The sequence below is a fragment of the Triturus cristatus genome, chromosome 8 (genome assembly GCF_964204655.1).
Source record: "Triturus cristatus chromosome 8, aTriCri1.1, whole genome shotgun sequence".
NCBI classification, from domain to species: domain Eukaryota; kingdom Metazoa; phylum Chordata; class Amphibia; order Caudata; family Salamandridae; genus Triturus; species Triturus cristatus.
Genome location: NC_140591.1, coordinates 197,058,917 through 197,073,211, shown reverse-complemented (window position 1 = coordinate 197,073,211; position 14,295 = coordinate 197,058,917). Strand labels below are relative to the sequence as shown.

The following is a 14,295-nucleotide window of genomic DNA, read 5'->3' as shown; positions in this document are numbered from 1 at the left end:
CGCTGATTAACATTACCTTTGAAAACACTTTGGTACATACTTGATCTGGCCTCGTCCAGATGCGAGTGGTGCAATTTAATGCTAAGAATATTAACTGTTTATTGAGCACTCAACAGAGACTGAATTGGATTGTGGCACTTTAAGCACTGAGTAAAACAAATATGCAACTCAGTGGAAAGAGTTTTAACAATTTCACAAAGATGAAAGTGTGAGTAGCAGACTTGAGCCTTTCTGCCCATTGTTCAAAATCACTGGGAAGCCTACAGAGCTCAGTGTGATCTTGATCACATCACCTCCCAAAGACCCATGAATTGGAGGTATGCAAGTACAAGCAAATATTACACTTCGAAAACCATCTTCTGAAAGCAGAGGCCTGTCAATCATACATTCTCCTGACCCCACTGGCAATGTTGAGGGCTTCCAGAAACAGAAGGAAAATATTGGCGGGAAACTCTTCGAACAGCAATATCCCAAACCGATGGCGTGTAGACCAGCAAGTGTGAGAAACCCGGGCCTCCACACAAAAAATAATAAACAAAAATAATAAAAATAATAAACAACTTTCAATATTTACAACCAAAATTATTGACAAGAAATGCAAGGTCAGCATTCCTCAAATTATGAAGCGGTTTTTGTGCCCGACGGCTCCAACTCTGCAGGCATGGTCTGTCAAAATATTACACTGGGCTGCCCGAGAGCCCAAATCACCCTTAAATCATACTCTCTGCAGTCGGTTCTCAGCACCCCAATGGCCCCGACTAATCTCCACCCATATCTTCCCTCCTAGGACTTCCAGGTTTGGGAGCATAGGTGCCCCTTGGGTGTCCACAAGGACTCAACAGCCCCTGCCTGGCTTGCAGTGGGGTAAAACTGTTCCATGCAAGTCCCCTCACCAGGATGAACAGCAAGATGTATTAATACCCAGATGAACCATTAACAGCCCACCAGCTTCCCATCACCAAAGAGAGATATCATTGGTGTGCCCAGGGGGCAAGGTGGAAGAACCCCAAAGCTCTTTGGGCGTTATATCCCCTAGACCACCCCTCGGGCCACCCTAGACAAGCCCCCCCCAGGCCACTCTAGACAAACCCTGTCACGCAGGAGCTGAAAAAGGCATTAGGCCAAGAAACTTTGCCACTACCTCGCCATATCTGCAGAAGACGGAGGGTACTTCCTATGAAATGGCATCTCCCCCAACCCGACCTAGCGTAAGAGCACCACATTTCCCATGGCTTTGGTGCCTCATTTGTGCGCTGCTATTGCACGCTTTTTAAAAATGGTCGTTAAGGACTACATCCCAAGAAAATGTTGGGCCTGATTGATGACATCACATATAGTTAAGATTGTGATTGGTGGATCTGTTGTAGGTAAGAACTGAGGCCCATGAAAGGCACACCTGGCTGGTAAGTGGCTGAGTTCTGTGTAAGGGAGAGAGCGCAATATAGGATTGTAATGGGGCGAGGGGCTGCCGCCTCGTTGGAGTCAGGAGGAGATTGGGGTTGTTTATTGATCAGACATGTAATGTGCATCTTTGGTTAGTCCTGCTCTCGCATGCACATGTCTTACTGGGACAAATAAACATCTAATTGGGGCTACACTGGCTGCCGATAGAACAAAGAGTCCAGTTTGAGACTGCACCACGCATAAGATCTTGCATGGCCAAGGCCCCCAAATTCTGCAAGGGCTGTGCTCATTGTACGTTCCGACTCGTGCCCTGCGCTCCGCTGATCTGCATTTAGCCTGTACCCCTCGAGTGCGCAGGCTTAGAGCAGAAGGGCGCTCTTTCAGGACTATGGCACCCGCCCTATGGAATTCTGCCCCTCTTACTGCTCGGGGCACACAAGACCACTGGGCATTTAGGAAATTGATTAAAACCTGGCTTTTTTCTAACCTCTAGTTAACTCCTTCTTGATAGCCACTTGTCTGCTTAGCGCTGGGACGGCCCGCAGCTGGGGCAGCCATGCGCTTTATAAATTCGCATAACATAAATAAAAAAAACAATTATGGATGTTCCTAAAGAGTATTTGCTTGGAAATGGATGGATGCGTGTCTTGTTAACCGCTTTCTCCTTTCTTTGTTGCTTTTGTTTTTTAGTAACTGGGTGTTGTTTACATTTCTCACTGCTTTCTTCCACTTCTCCAGTTCTAGTATATGCTTCCCCATTTTTAGGTCTCGCCTAGCTATTGCGTAGCAATCGCTATGCGAGACTCTAGTAAGGGGCTCCCAAAAGTGGATTGCATGGCGAGCACGCGCACAATCACGTGCATCGTGCCGCCATGCAATCCACTTTTGGGGAAGCGCTTCAGCCCACTGGCGCGTGCACAAGCGACGGGCGTGCGGTTACGCGCACAATGACGAGCAGAGGTGCCATATGGCTTTCCTCTCTCGTCATGGTGCGCACACACCGCTCGCCAGCCAGCCTGCTTTCACTTGCCTGCTTTTCACAGCCTGCGTAATTATCCTTCTGATGCCTCACTCTGCAGTCTAGTCTACGCCCAGTACTCAGGAGTCGCTCACCTCGGAGCAGCGATGCTCCGTTTTCCGCCGTCCTCCAACTGCCTCTATCGGTCCTCCTGTCTTCGGTGCTGGCTCTCTCCCTGTCACGCTGTAATCTGCTGTGCGAGGGCTGACAGGCTGCTTTCCGCTTCATTTCCAGTACAGCTGTGCCTGTCGGCCCCTGATCGTGAGTGAACAGCCAGCTACCTTTTGTGTATGTACAGAGGCACATTAAAAAAAACACGCGTTTTCCAAATGCGTATTTTACATTCACGTATCAAACCCTTAGCATATGGGTTAAACATAGGCTTTTTAAATGTATCAGTAAGTTACCTTTTCTTTATATGTGTTTTGTTATAAAATCTTTATAATTAAGAGGACAGGGTTCGTGTTTTGCTCGACAGTTCGCTCACTGTTTTATGTTTCTTTTACGGCGTTTTACAACATCGCGTAGCTGCATACATCCCTAAACAAAGGTAGGCTTTTTGGGTTTTAGAAAATTACAGCCAGAGGATGTTGTACGAACACTCTTTTTTTATTACATTTCAGAGCAAAGTGTCGCTGTTTAGGTGTTGCCTTTATGTGCTTTGCATCAAAATGTGTTTAGCATAATGTGGTTGCTTTTAGATAATTGCCGTACACGTTTAGGGTTATTTTAAAATGTACAGTTATGGTTTTACAAATTTCGGTGTAGTTTGGGGTCTACACTACTTGTGTTACTAACTAGTAGGGGATTACCTAAAATTAGGGAATACTTACGGGTGCATAAACATGCAACAAAGCGTGATTACTGTTACTTGCTTTCCTGTAACACTGTACAACATTTGTGTAACTTTTAATAAACATAAACAAAGGGTAGGCTATTTCTAGAGACGTTTGATGCAGTCATTTGTATCTGCATTTAAAGAGGTTTACGTTACTAGGCTAACATACAACATACCTGAAAATATTCTTCGAACCTTTTAGGGGAAAACTATAGCAATGCGCTTTATATTTCAAAAATAGAATTTCTTTATTTCAATATCAATTTATTGTAGCAATACCGCTATTGTCTGTAACGCTGCATTACACATTTGTTAGCTGTCCCTTTTACGAGTCTTAACATACTATGTGTCCAGCTCGTCTCCCTCTAAATTCACCGCCGAAAGCAAGGCGCCCTTTACTTTTGCCACATGCTGCGCGATTTTTACATCTTCTTTTCACCGCAGGAAAGGACCTTCTTATCAATGTCGCCATCGATTTGCCTGTTGATTTGTTCGTTCCCGCACAAGTGAAACATCCCGTCTAATGATTCTTTGGGGCACCCCTAACCTACCCTTTCATCCTTTCAGTGTAACGTTCGCACCTACTTGCCAGACAAGTCAACATCAGCAAAACATCTCTAGCTCACGTACATTTTTGGTGGGACTAAAGGCAAGTGCTAAACTTTTGTTATTTAAAATACACTCCCCTTTTTTTACACCATCTACTTTGGTACTTAAATGAAACTGAGAACAAGCATTGGCATAGCCAATAGGTCTAGCTTTTGGGACCTTATAAGTATTTAGTTATGCAGCACAATATCCTTGGTGTAACAACATCAACTGTTGCAAGGCTAAACACTTATAAGTTCCCAAAATCGAGACCTATTGGCCATGCCAATGCTTGTTTGCTCTAAGCATGCAATGCAGTTCCGGAAGGGACCCACCATTTCCGTCCAGCAGCACAAGAACCATTGTGGGATCTGATAAGTAAATTCACAGTTTTGTAATGCTGAGATCCATTTTCTACTATTCCTCCACTATTAACGATCTCAATGAGGGCAATACATTACTGTAAAAACTCAGGCTAGCAGGCCTGAATAAAATGTCCTAGTTTGTCTCGAAATTACTTTCTTATTAGGTATATAGAATACATGTCAATGTCTTAAAATTATCTAAATGAAATATGTACATCAATGTCTAGGCGTTCTGTGGAAGAATGTTATGCAATGTTCCTGGTGTCTTATAATTCTGTAAAAAAAATACATAAACAACTGATTCGGGAATATACATTGCTGAACACTAATATATGATTGCACAGCTGTGCTTTTTAGGTGTGTTGTTAGCCAAAATCTTTGATTTTACTATAATATTGTATTTAATATACTTTACTTCAAGCCAGCCCTTTTCATGCACTGGTCTGCAGGGCAATCAGGCAATGGCCGAAGGGCTGGTCTGACACGTGAGGGTGTCGGCCATTTTTTTGTCTGTTTGTGGGCCTGTATTATGGTCTAATGGTCTGGTTTTTAGTGTTGATTTCCCTAATATTAGCACAGTCAAGCAAGCACAAATGCATGCAGGCTCCAATACTTCGAAAAAACTTGAAAACACTTATATAGCATGTCTTTAGAAGTTCAAAACTGCCCTGATTTGCGAATGTGAGAATTTTTTTTAACTATCTGATTCGTTAATGGGAGGCATTTTTATTTTGTTACCCGGGCCTATTTTCTGTCCTAGTCCAACCGTGTCGGTCTGCCGTTGTGTCATTCACACATTTCTTCCACGCACTACAGCTTACAACATTGGGCAGTGGTTCTGCCCGCTTCAGACTTTAGCTGACGTCCATGTGAGTAACGGCATTCTGTTCTGTCACAAGGTGCACATCTGCACACAAAGCTGCTCCTTTTGCTGCCAGACACTACTATGGCAATGTGTGCTTTTTAAAATCAAAAACTATTTTGCTTTTAGCCAATTTTTTTTATATTGTTGAGGGTATGGCACCTCTACCATAAATAAAGTTTTACTAAAAATCCATGTAAAAAATAGAAAGAAAATAACAAGCATTGACAAATCTAAAAGTTTGCCAGCCAACACCCACCTATTGACTTTATCAATGCTTGTTAGGTTTAGTGGCCAGTGAACACTTTATAGAATAACCGCATCGCCAAAACCACATACGATTTGCTTTTTCTCTGGTCACGAATAACGTGCCAAACCCCGCTAGGCACCACTTCCCCAAACCCACAAGGACGGCTGGTGACCGCAGTGATGGTGCAAGTGGTTTGGAGAAATCGTGCTGAATTGTGGAACTGAAATAACCTCACGCCTGCCCACAGCGGAAGGCAGTCACTTTGGTGTGATGAAATACACTCTCCGGAGACCCGTTACTCAACAGAAAGACAATTTACCACTTTGGGTGCGATTGCATGTTCAATTTCCTTTCTAGTCCAACTTCTGATGGGAAGTATGTCAGAAAAATATTTAGCTATAAAATCATGCTACATAGAGCACATAGCATGTGAAGGTTTGCTTTGGTCATAATTGCCCTTTTCATGCTCATCTTCATCAATAAGTCTTGGGGGGCACTCCGATGAAAACGAGGTGGATTATTGCATCACAGTATGGAAACCTTACCATGTTAGATAATTACCCTGCTATATACCTGTAAAGTCTCACAGTTCTCTATAGGCCTAAGTGGGGTCATTTCCATTCAGTCTGAGGAGCTGAGCACCTATCCGTGGCCTATCTAGTGGCCCTTTCTAGCCACGGGTCACACTGCCCTGATACAACGCTCGTAGAGTGGCGCTCAGGGTATTACTTCATCTTGTATTTGTCTTGAATATTACATTATTGTTATACTGGTCTCTGTAAAACTTGTCAAGCTCTCTGATACCCACAAGTGTCATGTTCGCGCAATAGAAAACTATCAAAATAAATAAATAAATGAATAGGACAGAAATATTCAGACTGACCTTACAACAAGCAAGTCAGTGTAAATGCTAGGTATCTTCAAGCTGAGGTATCAGCAGGGCCACTGGAATTCTGCGATTCTGTGGCTGTGCACTTTCCACATAATTGTGCATTTGCCACATAATCTATCGTCATAATTTGCAGATTTTAACAAGAAAAAATCCTAGCTCAAACAAGTCAATTGTTACTGAAGATGGGGTGACGTGTTCGTGCAAAGTAGAAGGCCCTTTACAAAGCTGACTGGTCACCTTTCAGGTGCCTTGTGTAAAAGTGTTGATAATCACATCATACTATCACATAATGTGCAGCATGGTACCGCATAATTGCATTTTCTTGTTTCATAATTAAGACAACCCTGCCGCATAATGTGTACCTCCCCTGCTGCATAATTCCAGTGGTCCTGGGTATCAGTTTATGAATGATTCAACCCAATACTTATAATCAATAAAATGCATAAGAATAGCTGGAGCACCAGTAACGCTTGTAGGATAAGAACTTGGGCCATCTTCGATTGAAAAAGCAACAAACGCATAACGCTAAACAGATATTATATGAAGCCCAAGCGTAATGTGAATAAAGGTACCTCGTCCACTTCGTCCCACGAACCGGAGGTCGTTGAACCGTGCCACCTGGTTCTTCATGGCGGCCGTTGCGTTCCTGAGTTCCGCGGAGTAGTTCTCGTCGTTACCTGCCATGACGGTGACCAAGGTGCCATCGGGAACATCTCCCAAGGCGACCACCTGGAAAGAGTGAAGCACAACCATAAGTGACGAGAAGCCTCCAGTGTGCTGGCACTGAGCACCCTTCCAGGCTCCCTTCATGTGTTGGGTGAGTTGGGCCAGTGGACAAGGTTTCTGTGTTATGTTATGTTACCTAGATTTATAGAGCGCGTGGCTACCCAAACACGGGCTTCCCAGCTATGTGGTCCCATGTACTGCAGAGTCACGCACAAACTTTGACCTCTTGCAAAAATAACATTTACACTGGGTTGCCTCTTTGCTTGGAGGATGGCATGAATGCTGGTGGTGGCCTTACAATTGTATTTACATTCTTTGGCTCGGAGGCATCCATTCACCCCATCACTACCAAGTGATTCCGCCTCCTCTCCAAGTGTTTTCTGGGGGTTTGAAGACGCCTCAGAAATTAGATGAAAGTGTTTAGTGATGAGGCTTGAAACCACATGGACAGAACTTTGTGATAAAAGGTGACAGTTCCACTGTAGAGAGTGGCTTTGGAGAGATTTATGTCAGAGCTGGAATAAAAAGGTTTTAGTGCTGACAAAATGAGAGCGAAAAGGATTCTTTGACAAGAACCAAAGAGCGGGGCAGTCGGTACAGAAAGATCACCTTGAACAGATATGTATTGCTCGGTCGAAGGAACGAATACCAGAGAAAACTATGGAATACTGCGTTAACATGACCAATGGTATAGTGGATGCCGTCACAGGCCACAAGGAGTCCGCTAGCGGTGCCATTGATCCTATCCCCCCCGTCTACCTACCTCTCTACTACTCTAGCCCTCCATCACATCTGACACCTCCACCTGGCATTTGCCACCTCCACACTGCCGGAGCCCATCAGGGCGTCTGTCACCTCCCCACTGCATGGGCTCACCATGGCGTCTGCCACCACCACACTGCATGGGCCCTCCATGGCGTCTGTCACCTCCACACTGCATGGGCCCTCCATGGCGTCTGTCACCCCCACACTGCATGGGCCCACCATGGCGTCTATCACCTCCCCGCTGCATGGCTCACCATGGCGTCTGTCACCTCCCCGCTACATGGGCCCACCATGACGTCTGTCACCTCCCCACTGCATGAGCCCACCATGGTGTCTGTCACCACCCCACTGCATGGGCCCACCATGGTGTCTGTCACCTCCCCACTGCATGGGCCAAACTTGGCGTCTGACGCCTCCCCACTGCATGGGCCCACCATGGCATCCGTCTCCTCCCCGCTGTATGGGCCCATAATGGCGTCTGTCACCTCCACACTGCATGGGCCCACCATGGCGTCTGTCACCTCCCCACTGCATGAGCCCACCATGGCGTCTGTCACCTCCCCACTGCATGTGACCAACATGGCGTCAGCAGCTTCCCAATGTTTTACCACACGCGGTGCACCTCAAGTATCATATGGATGTCCAAATTCCACTCTGCCCACCCCCATAAAAATAAGCTACGGGGTACGTACAATCGAACAGCAGCGTGCTACATGCCTGTCATCACCAGGGGGCGCCAGTGATCATCCAATCGGTATCAGCTATCGGCTGACAATGTTGCCAGAGAGAACAACTGAGTGGGCTATGTAGAAACGTTCAGGGGACATGCAGGGCAAAAGGGAGTGAGGGGAGGGGGGGCTCGGTGGGGTAATGTGGGGAAACGGGTCAGAAGAGAGAAAGTGGTCTAACTAGAAAAGGGGCCATAGAACAGGGTGATATAGAGATAGGTAGAATACGAGGGGGCGAAGACGGGGGGAGGGGGGTTGTTGGCACGTGGCAGTCGAAAGAACTGCTGGGCAGTGAAGGGGTTGAGGGAGAGACGGGGCGATGGAGTGGACGCGGGAAGCATCAGCTGCGTGCCACTGAGTTGGTGAACACAGACGTCTGGCGCTGTAGTGTATGGGGAGCGGAGTATGCAAGCACGATATAAAACAATGTATCGTATTTATGTTTTTTCAGTCTCCATTTTTTCAATCGTCTGATTTTTTTCCAGATATGCCAAAGCAAACTCTGATGTACTCGACGCTGCCACCCTCCCCCCAAATAAATAAATAAAATAAGTTGCTTGTGAAAACCGGTGACGTGCTGCAGCATACATACAAATAAATAAGGGATTACCATGCGCAGAAAGAGAGACAACGAACACTTTCTGCAGACCGTTAGCCCTCTTTGAAATAGTGTGGAAGGGCTGTTGATATATTAATGCTCTTTGAAAGGGTTACCGTGCTTCTGTGCCGCCCGTCGGTACCCTGTGAAGGTGCAGGGGCCCGTCAGGTGGTGGGGGCTTGTTTTGGCGGCCCCTGGCCTGGGCCTCTTCTCGTCTGTTTATGACGCAGCGTCAAAGTCCCTCCACCAGCGTCAACTGTATGTTTTCACAGGACGGGCACGCGAACATCCCTATAGAAAATGTGTAATGGCGATGATGGATGGACCGGCGGGCCAATGGGTGGGCTGTAAAGGTGGATAGATCAATACGTGAGCTGTAAGGTGGGTGGGTGGATGACCTTGCAGAGAGGTGGATGTGCCGTGTTTATTTTAAAACACTATAGACTTTGTGAACTAAGCTATGAGAATAATGGGAAAGCGAAAAGTCGACATTTTAGTAGGCCTAACCCGTCACTCCTCCGGGTCTGGGGTGCGCCTTAGGCCCCCCGCAGGTGTGAAGGGGACTGTGGAGAGACTCCTTGGCACAGGAGCAGACGGGGAGACGGGAGGCAGGCCGGGACTTGCCGCCAGGCTCTCGGGCTCGGCGCGCTGTGCGAGCGCGGGGGCTTGAGTTGGATTAGCGGGGACTTCTGCTGAGTACATGGCTTTGAAACGGGTCTGTTTTTCATCTATGTCAATTCAGGCTGCAATTTACCCGATTTTAGTTGCCGCCCTCCCTACAAAAAAAAAAAAAATACAACCTGGTATAAACAACGACGGGGCGGAAGAGGCAGCCAAGAGGCAATGCGTGGTTTGAAGATTTCCGTCCCGCAGCTTTACACGGCGCATCGCCCCCAGTGTTTTTAACTGTCACCTCGGTGTACCACTCGTGTTCCCCAGCGCCAAGAAATCTGTTATGCGCACGCTATGTGAAGTAACATTGGACTTGAATTTAGGACCGTGCATTTTAAAGGCGAATTAGCCTGTATTTTTTAATTCAGACCATCTAAGCATTTCCGATTTCGTAAGTACTCGCATTTCTGAGTGTGAAAATGCGGTTGCTTTTCACAAGTTTGGAAGAGGTGGTAGGTTTTGATAGAAAATTCTGGCATTTAGACCTTGAAATACCGTAATTTTTTCATTTGATTTTTTTAAAATACGAAACATTTTTTTATTTGAAAGCATACCCGTTTTGTATTTGAAATCACAGGGATGTTTATGTTTGGAATTCCGTTTATTTTTAAATTTACAGTGCAGGCAGCGTCATTGAAAATACGTTTATTTTCTAAACGGAAAATCCTGCATTGTTTGTGTTTGGATTTTTTTTTATATTGAGAGTACAGCCGGTGCTTGTGTTTAATGGGGCGTTTATGCTTTTAATTTTAAACGTTTGGGGCATTTTATTCTTAAAGGTACTTGCGAGCGGTGTGCGGGTCTGTCACAGTACAGAAAAGGCTCAAGATTTTAGTATGCTGGTGGCGGGGTGCCCGGCGGAACCACCTAAGGGGGGTCAGTAGTACTGAGATGGACCCACCCCCTCTGCACCCATGTCGCTCTATAACACCAGAGGTGAAATTTATTTGAAACACACATCTTTTGATAAATGCGATTTACATTAAAAAAACAAGTTACAGGCACGTATCTCATCTCTCGTAGTGCACCAGGCACTAACAGAGGAGGGTGCGGGCAATTGACTGGCGACAATATGTCTTCTCTGCCTAGTGCCTTGAACAAATGCTACATGTGGCGCTCTAAACAATAATACTTGTACTAACATCAAGAATTACAGTAACAATAAACAAAGGATGTGCGGTGGTTATTACTGAAATAAGTACCACTATCCCGTCACGATAGCTCAGTGAGGTAATTGTTCGCCGCTGAGAGTTCAAAAGATTGAGCGCCATTCGTTATCAATATGGGATGGCCTTTACAGCGCTTAGAAACGGTAGAAGCGAATAAGTCGACATAAAACCAAATGTCTATTCTTGTTCTTATTCACGGCGTTATTTATAACACCTCACTCAGGACAAGTATAAGTCTTTAATAACAGGAGGCCTGGGCCCAGGAACGGGTCGGCGCGCTTAGAAGCCGTTACTGTGGTTACCTGGCCCAGTTCTGCTGCCCCATGTAGTCGCAGCAAACCGTCTGTGCCCCTTAACCTCTCCCCCATGTCCCAAAACAGGCACCTATGAAGGGAAAACGACAGTACCTGGTAAAGGTGTCACAATTGAAATTGTGCCCGTGAGGGGATTTCACTCCTGCGTGTGAGTGCGTGAAAGGACGGTGCGTGTGAAAGGCCCGTGTGTGCATGTGCGGCCCATGTTCACTAGTTCTCCGGCATCGCTCTTAGCTGACAATGCTCCAGCTGGTTATAGGCTGTACAACCAGGCCTCACGAGGACTTCACTCACACAGGTGTGTACATGTATGTGCACTCTGGGGCACCGCCGGTGTAGGAAAGTACACTAGAGTACGAAAGGCCTTGAAGTCAGGTTTTAAATCAGTCAGCAACGGCTCAACGGAAACGGCGAGCGAGGAAACCCGTCCAGGAAGTCATGCGCCTACCTCCGTGTTATAGGTTTTCTCTGCGCTGCAATGCGCCGCCAGTAGCAGTGCGCGCTGAGTCGAGTTTAGATGCGGCGGTCCACTCACAAAAACTGTTCTTTGTTCGCAGAAGCGACAACGTGTCCTTTGTGCAACCCTTATTAGTATCACAGTTTATGTTTCTAAGCGCTGTAAATGGCGGGGTTTGTTATTGCTCAATGTAATGCACTCAGTTTTACCCAATATGGAAGGGCGAAGAGCGGAATTGCCACTGCCCGGTTGGAAGAGCTGCAGGTCACACCCAGACATATACTGGACACTGTGTGCGCATCCATGAAAGGGCCAGTTTGGTGACATATACAGACAGCGTAAGTAGTGCCCGACTGTCCCGAGGCTGCACCAAACGGGCACCGTGCCCAGCGGAGAGTGGTGACACAAGCAGGTGGGGGCTCAGAGGGCAACGAGGGGGCATTACAGCAAGTGGCAGACTGTCTGGACAGTGTGCTGCTGTTTGAGACGGTGTGTGCAGTTTGCTGCTGTTTGAGACGGTGTGTGCAGTGTGTTTCTGCTTGAGATGGTGTGTGCAGTGTGTTGCTGCTTGAGATGATGTGCAGTGTGCTGCTGCTTGAAATGGTGTGTGCAGTTTGCTGCTGTTTGAGACGGTGTGTGCAGTGTGCTGCTGCTTGAGGTGGTGTGTGCAGTGTGCTGCTGTTTGAGATGGTGTGCTGCTGTTTAAGATAGTGTGTGCAGTGTGTTGCTGTTTGAGATGGTGTGCTGCTGTTTAAGATAGTGTGTGCAGTGTGCTGCTGTTTGAGATGGTGTGTGCAGTGTGCTGCTGTTTGAGATAGTGTGCTGTTTTTTAAGATGGTATGTGCAGTGTGCTGATGTTTGAGATGGTGTGTGAAGCGTGCTCCTGTTTGAGACGGTGTGTGCAGTCTGTGTGCTACCGTTTGAGATGGTGTGTGCAGTGTGCTGCTCTTTGAGAAGGTGTGTGCAGTCAGTGTGCTGATGTATGAGATGGTGTGTGAAGCGTGCTGCCGTTTGAGACTGTGTGCTACCGTTTGAGATGGTGTGTGCAGTGTGCTGCTGCTTGAGGTGGTGTGTGCAGTGTGCTGCTGTTTGAGATGGTGTGTGCAGTCAGTGTGCTGATGTTTGAGATGGTGTGTGAAGCGTGCTGCCGTTTGAGACTGTGTGCTACCGCTTGAGATGGTGTGTGCAGTCAGTGTGCTGCTGTTTGAGACGGTGTGTGCAGTGTTATGATTTTTGAGATGGTGTGTGCACAATTGTTTGGGGCATACTTTCCCCACCATATTTCTGACAGTCACTCAGGCTCCTCCAGAGGGGTTCTCGGGGTGAGACCTGAGAACCAAGTCAGGTCGCGCTGTCTCTCAGATCCATGCCCTGCACTCTGCCCTCAGCGGCGAACTGAGACTGTCCAGAGACGTGGTCACATGTGACGGTCACTCAGTCCTCACTCTGTGTGAGTCAAGAGATCTCTCTGTCTGTCCCGTAGTGCCCAGGGAGTTTTTTGCCTACACTCCATCTGAGTGAGGAGAAACCCATGTCTGTCCCGTGGCACGTAGTGAGTGGTTCATCCACACACTGTGCGAGAGAGCAGTGCCATGTATCTGCCCTGTGGTACCCAGTGAGTTATCAATCCACTCTCAGTGTGAATGAGAAGGGCCCTGTGCCTGCCCTGGGGTGCAGTGAGTTATTTACTGGCTCTATATATGCATGTGCATTGCCCTGTTGTGCTCAGTGAGTTATTCACCCACACATTAGTGAGGAGATACCTGTGTTTGCCCGTGTACCCATCCTCAGTGTGAGCGAGACCATTGCTGTGCATTTAGTGAGTTATCTGCCCACCCTCAGCGTAAGCGAGATGATTGCTGCACATGCCAGTGCACCTAGTGAGTTATTTACCAACCCTCAGTGTGAGCGGGATGATTGCTGCACATGCCAGTGTACCTAGTAAATTATTTACCCATCATCGGTGTGAGTGAGGTGATTACTATATATGCCTGTATACGTAGTGACTTATCTACCCATCCTCAGTGTGAGCGAGGTGATTGCTGGGTATGCCAGTGTACCTAGTGAGTTATTTACTCATCCTCAGTGTGAACGAGGTGATTGCTGGGTATGCCTGTGCACCTGGTGAGTTATTTACTCATCCTCAGTGTGAACGAGGTGATTGCTGGGTATGCCAGTGTACCTAGTGAGTTATTTACCCATCCTCAGTGTGAACGAGGTGATTGCTGGGTATGCCTGTGCACCTGGTGAGTTATTTCCCCACTTTCTGTCAGTGAGGAAACCCCTCGCCTACCCCATGAATTAATCATCCCATTTATCTATGGTAATCAGTGAGAATAATCCAGCCCCAGTATGTGAGTGTGACCGGGACATGCGCCTCAGCCAGTTACCCACCCACTGAAGGACTGAGCAGAGCTCCATGTCGGCCCCTTAGTAAACACTGAGTTATGCAGAGAGGGATATTCATCCACCCCTGTGCCTGCCTCTGGTACCAGTGAGTGATTCATCCAGCCTCTGAGTGAGAGAGCCCTGTGTCTACCACTCCATTCCCAATAAGTTCATTAACCCCATGGATAAGTGAACAGAGAAGCCTTCATGTAAGTGAGCAAAGCCCTATGTCTGCCGGATAGAGCCATTCACTCACCCTCT

General features: G+C 47.0%; 1 protein-coding gene across 7 annotated transcripts in view; it reads right to left on the bottom strand.

Moving 5' to 3' along the window:
- RUNX1 (RUNX family transcription factor 1) overlaps nt 1-14,295 on the bottom strand; it is a 520,192-nt gene that overhangs the window by 119,197 nt on the left and 386,700 nt on the right. For all 7 annotated transcript variants that reach the window (XM_085621323.1, XM_085621319.1, XM_085621321.1 and 4 more), the window contains one exon: nt 6,790-6,946. In XM_085621323.1, coding sequence (XP_085477449.1) covers nt 6,790-6,946 — 157 coding nt within the window. The remainder of the gene's footprint in view (nt 1-6,789; nt 6,947-14,295) is intronic.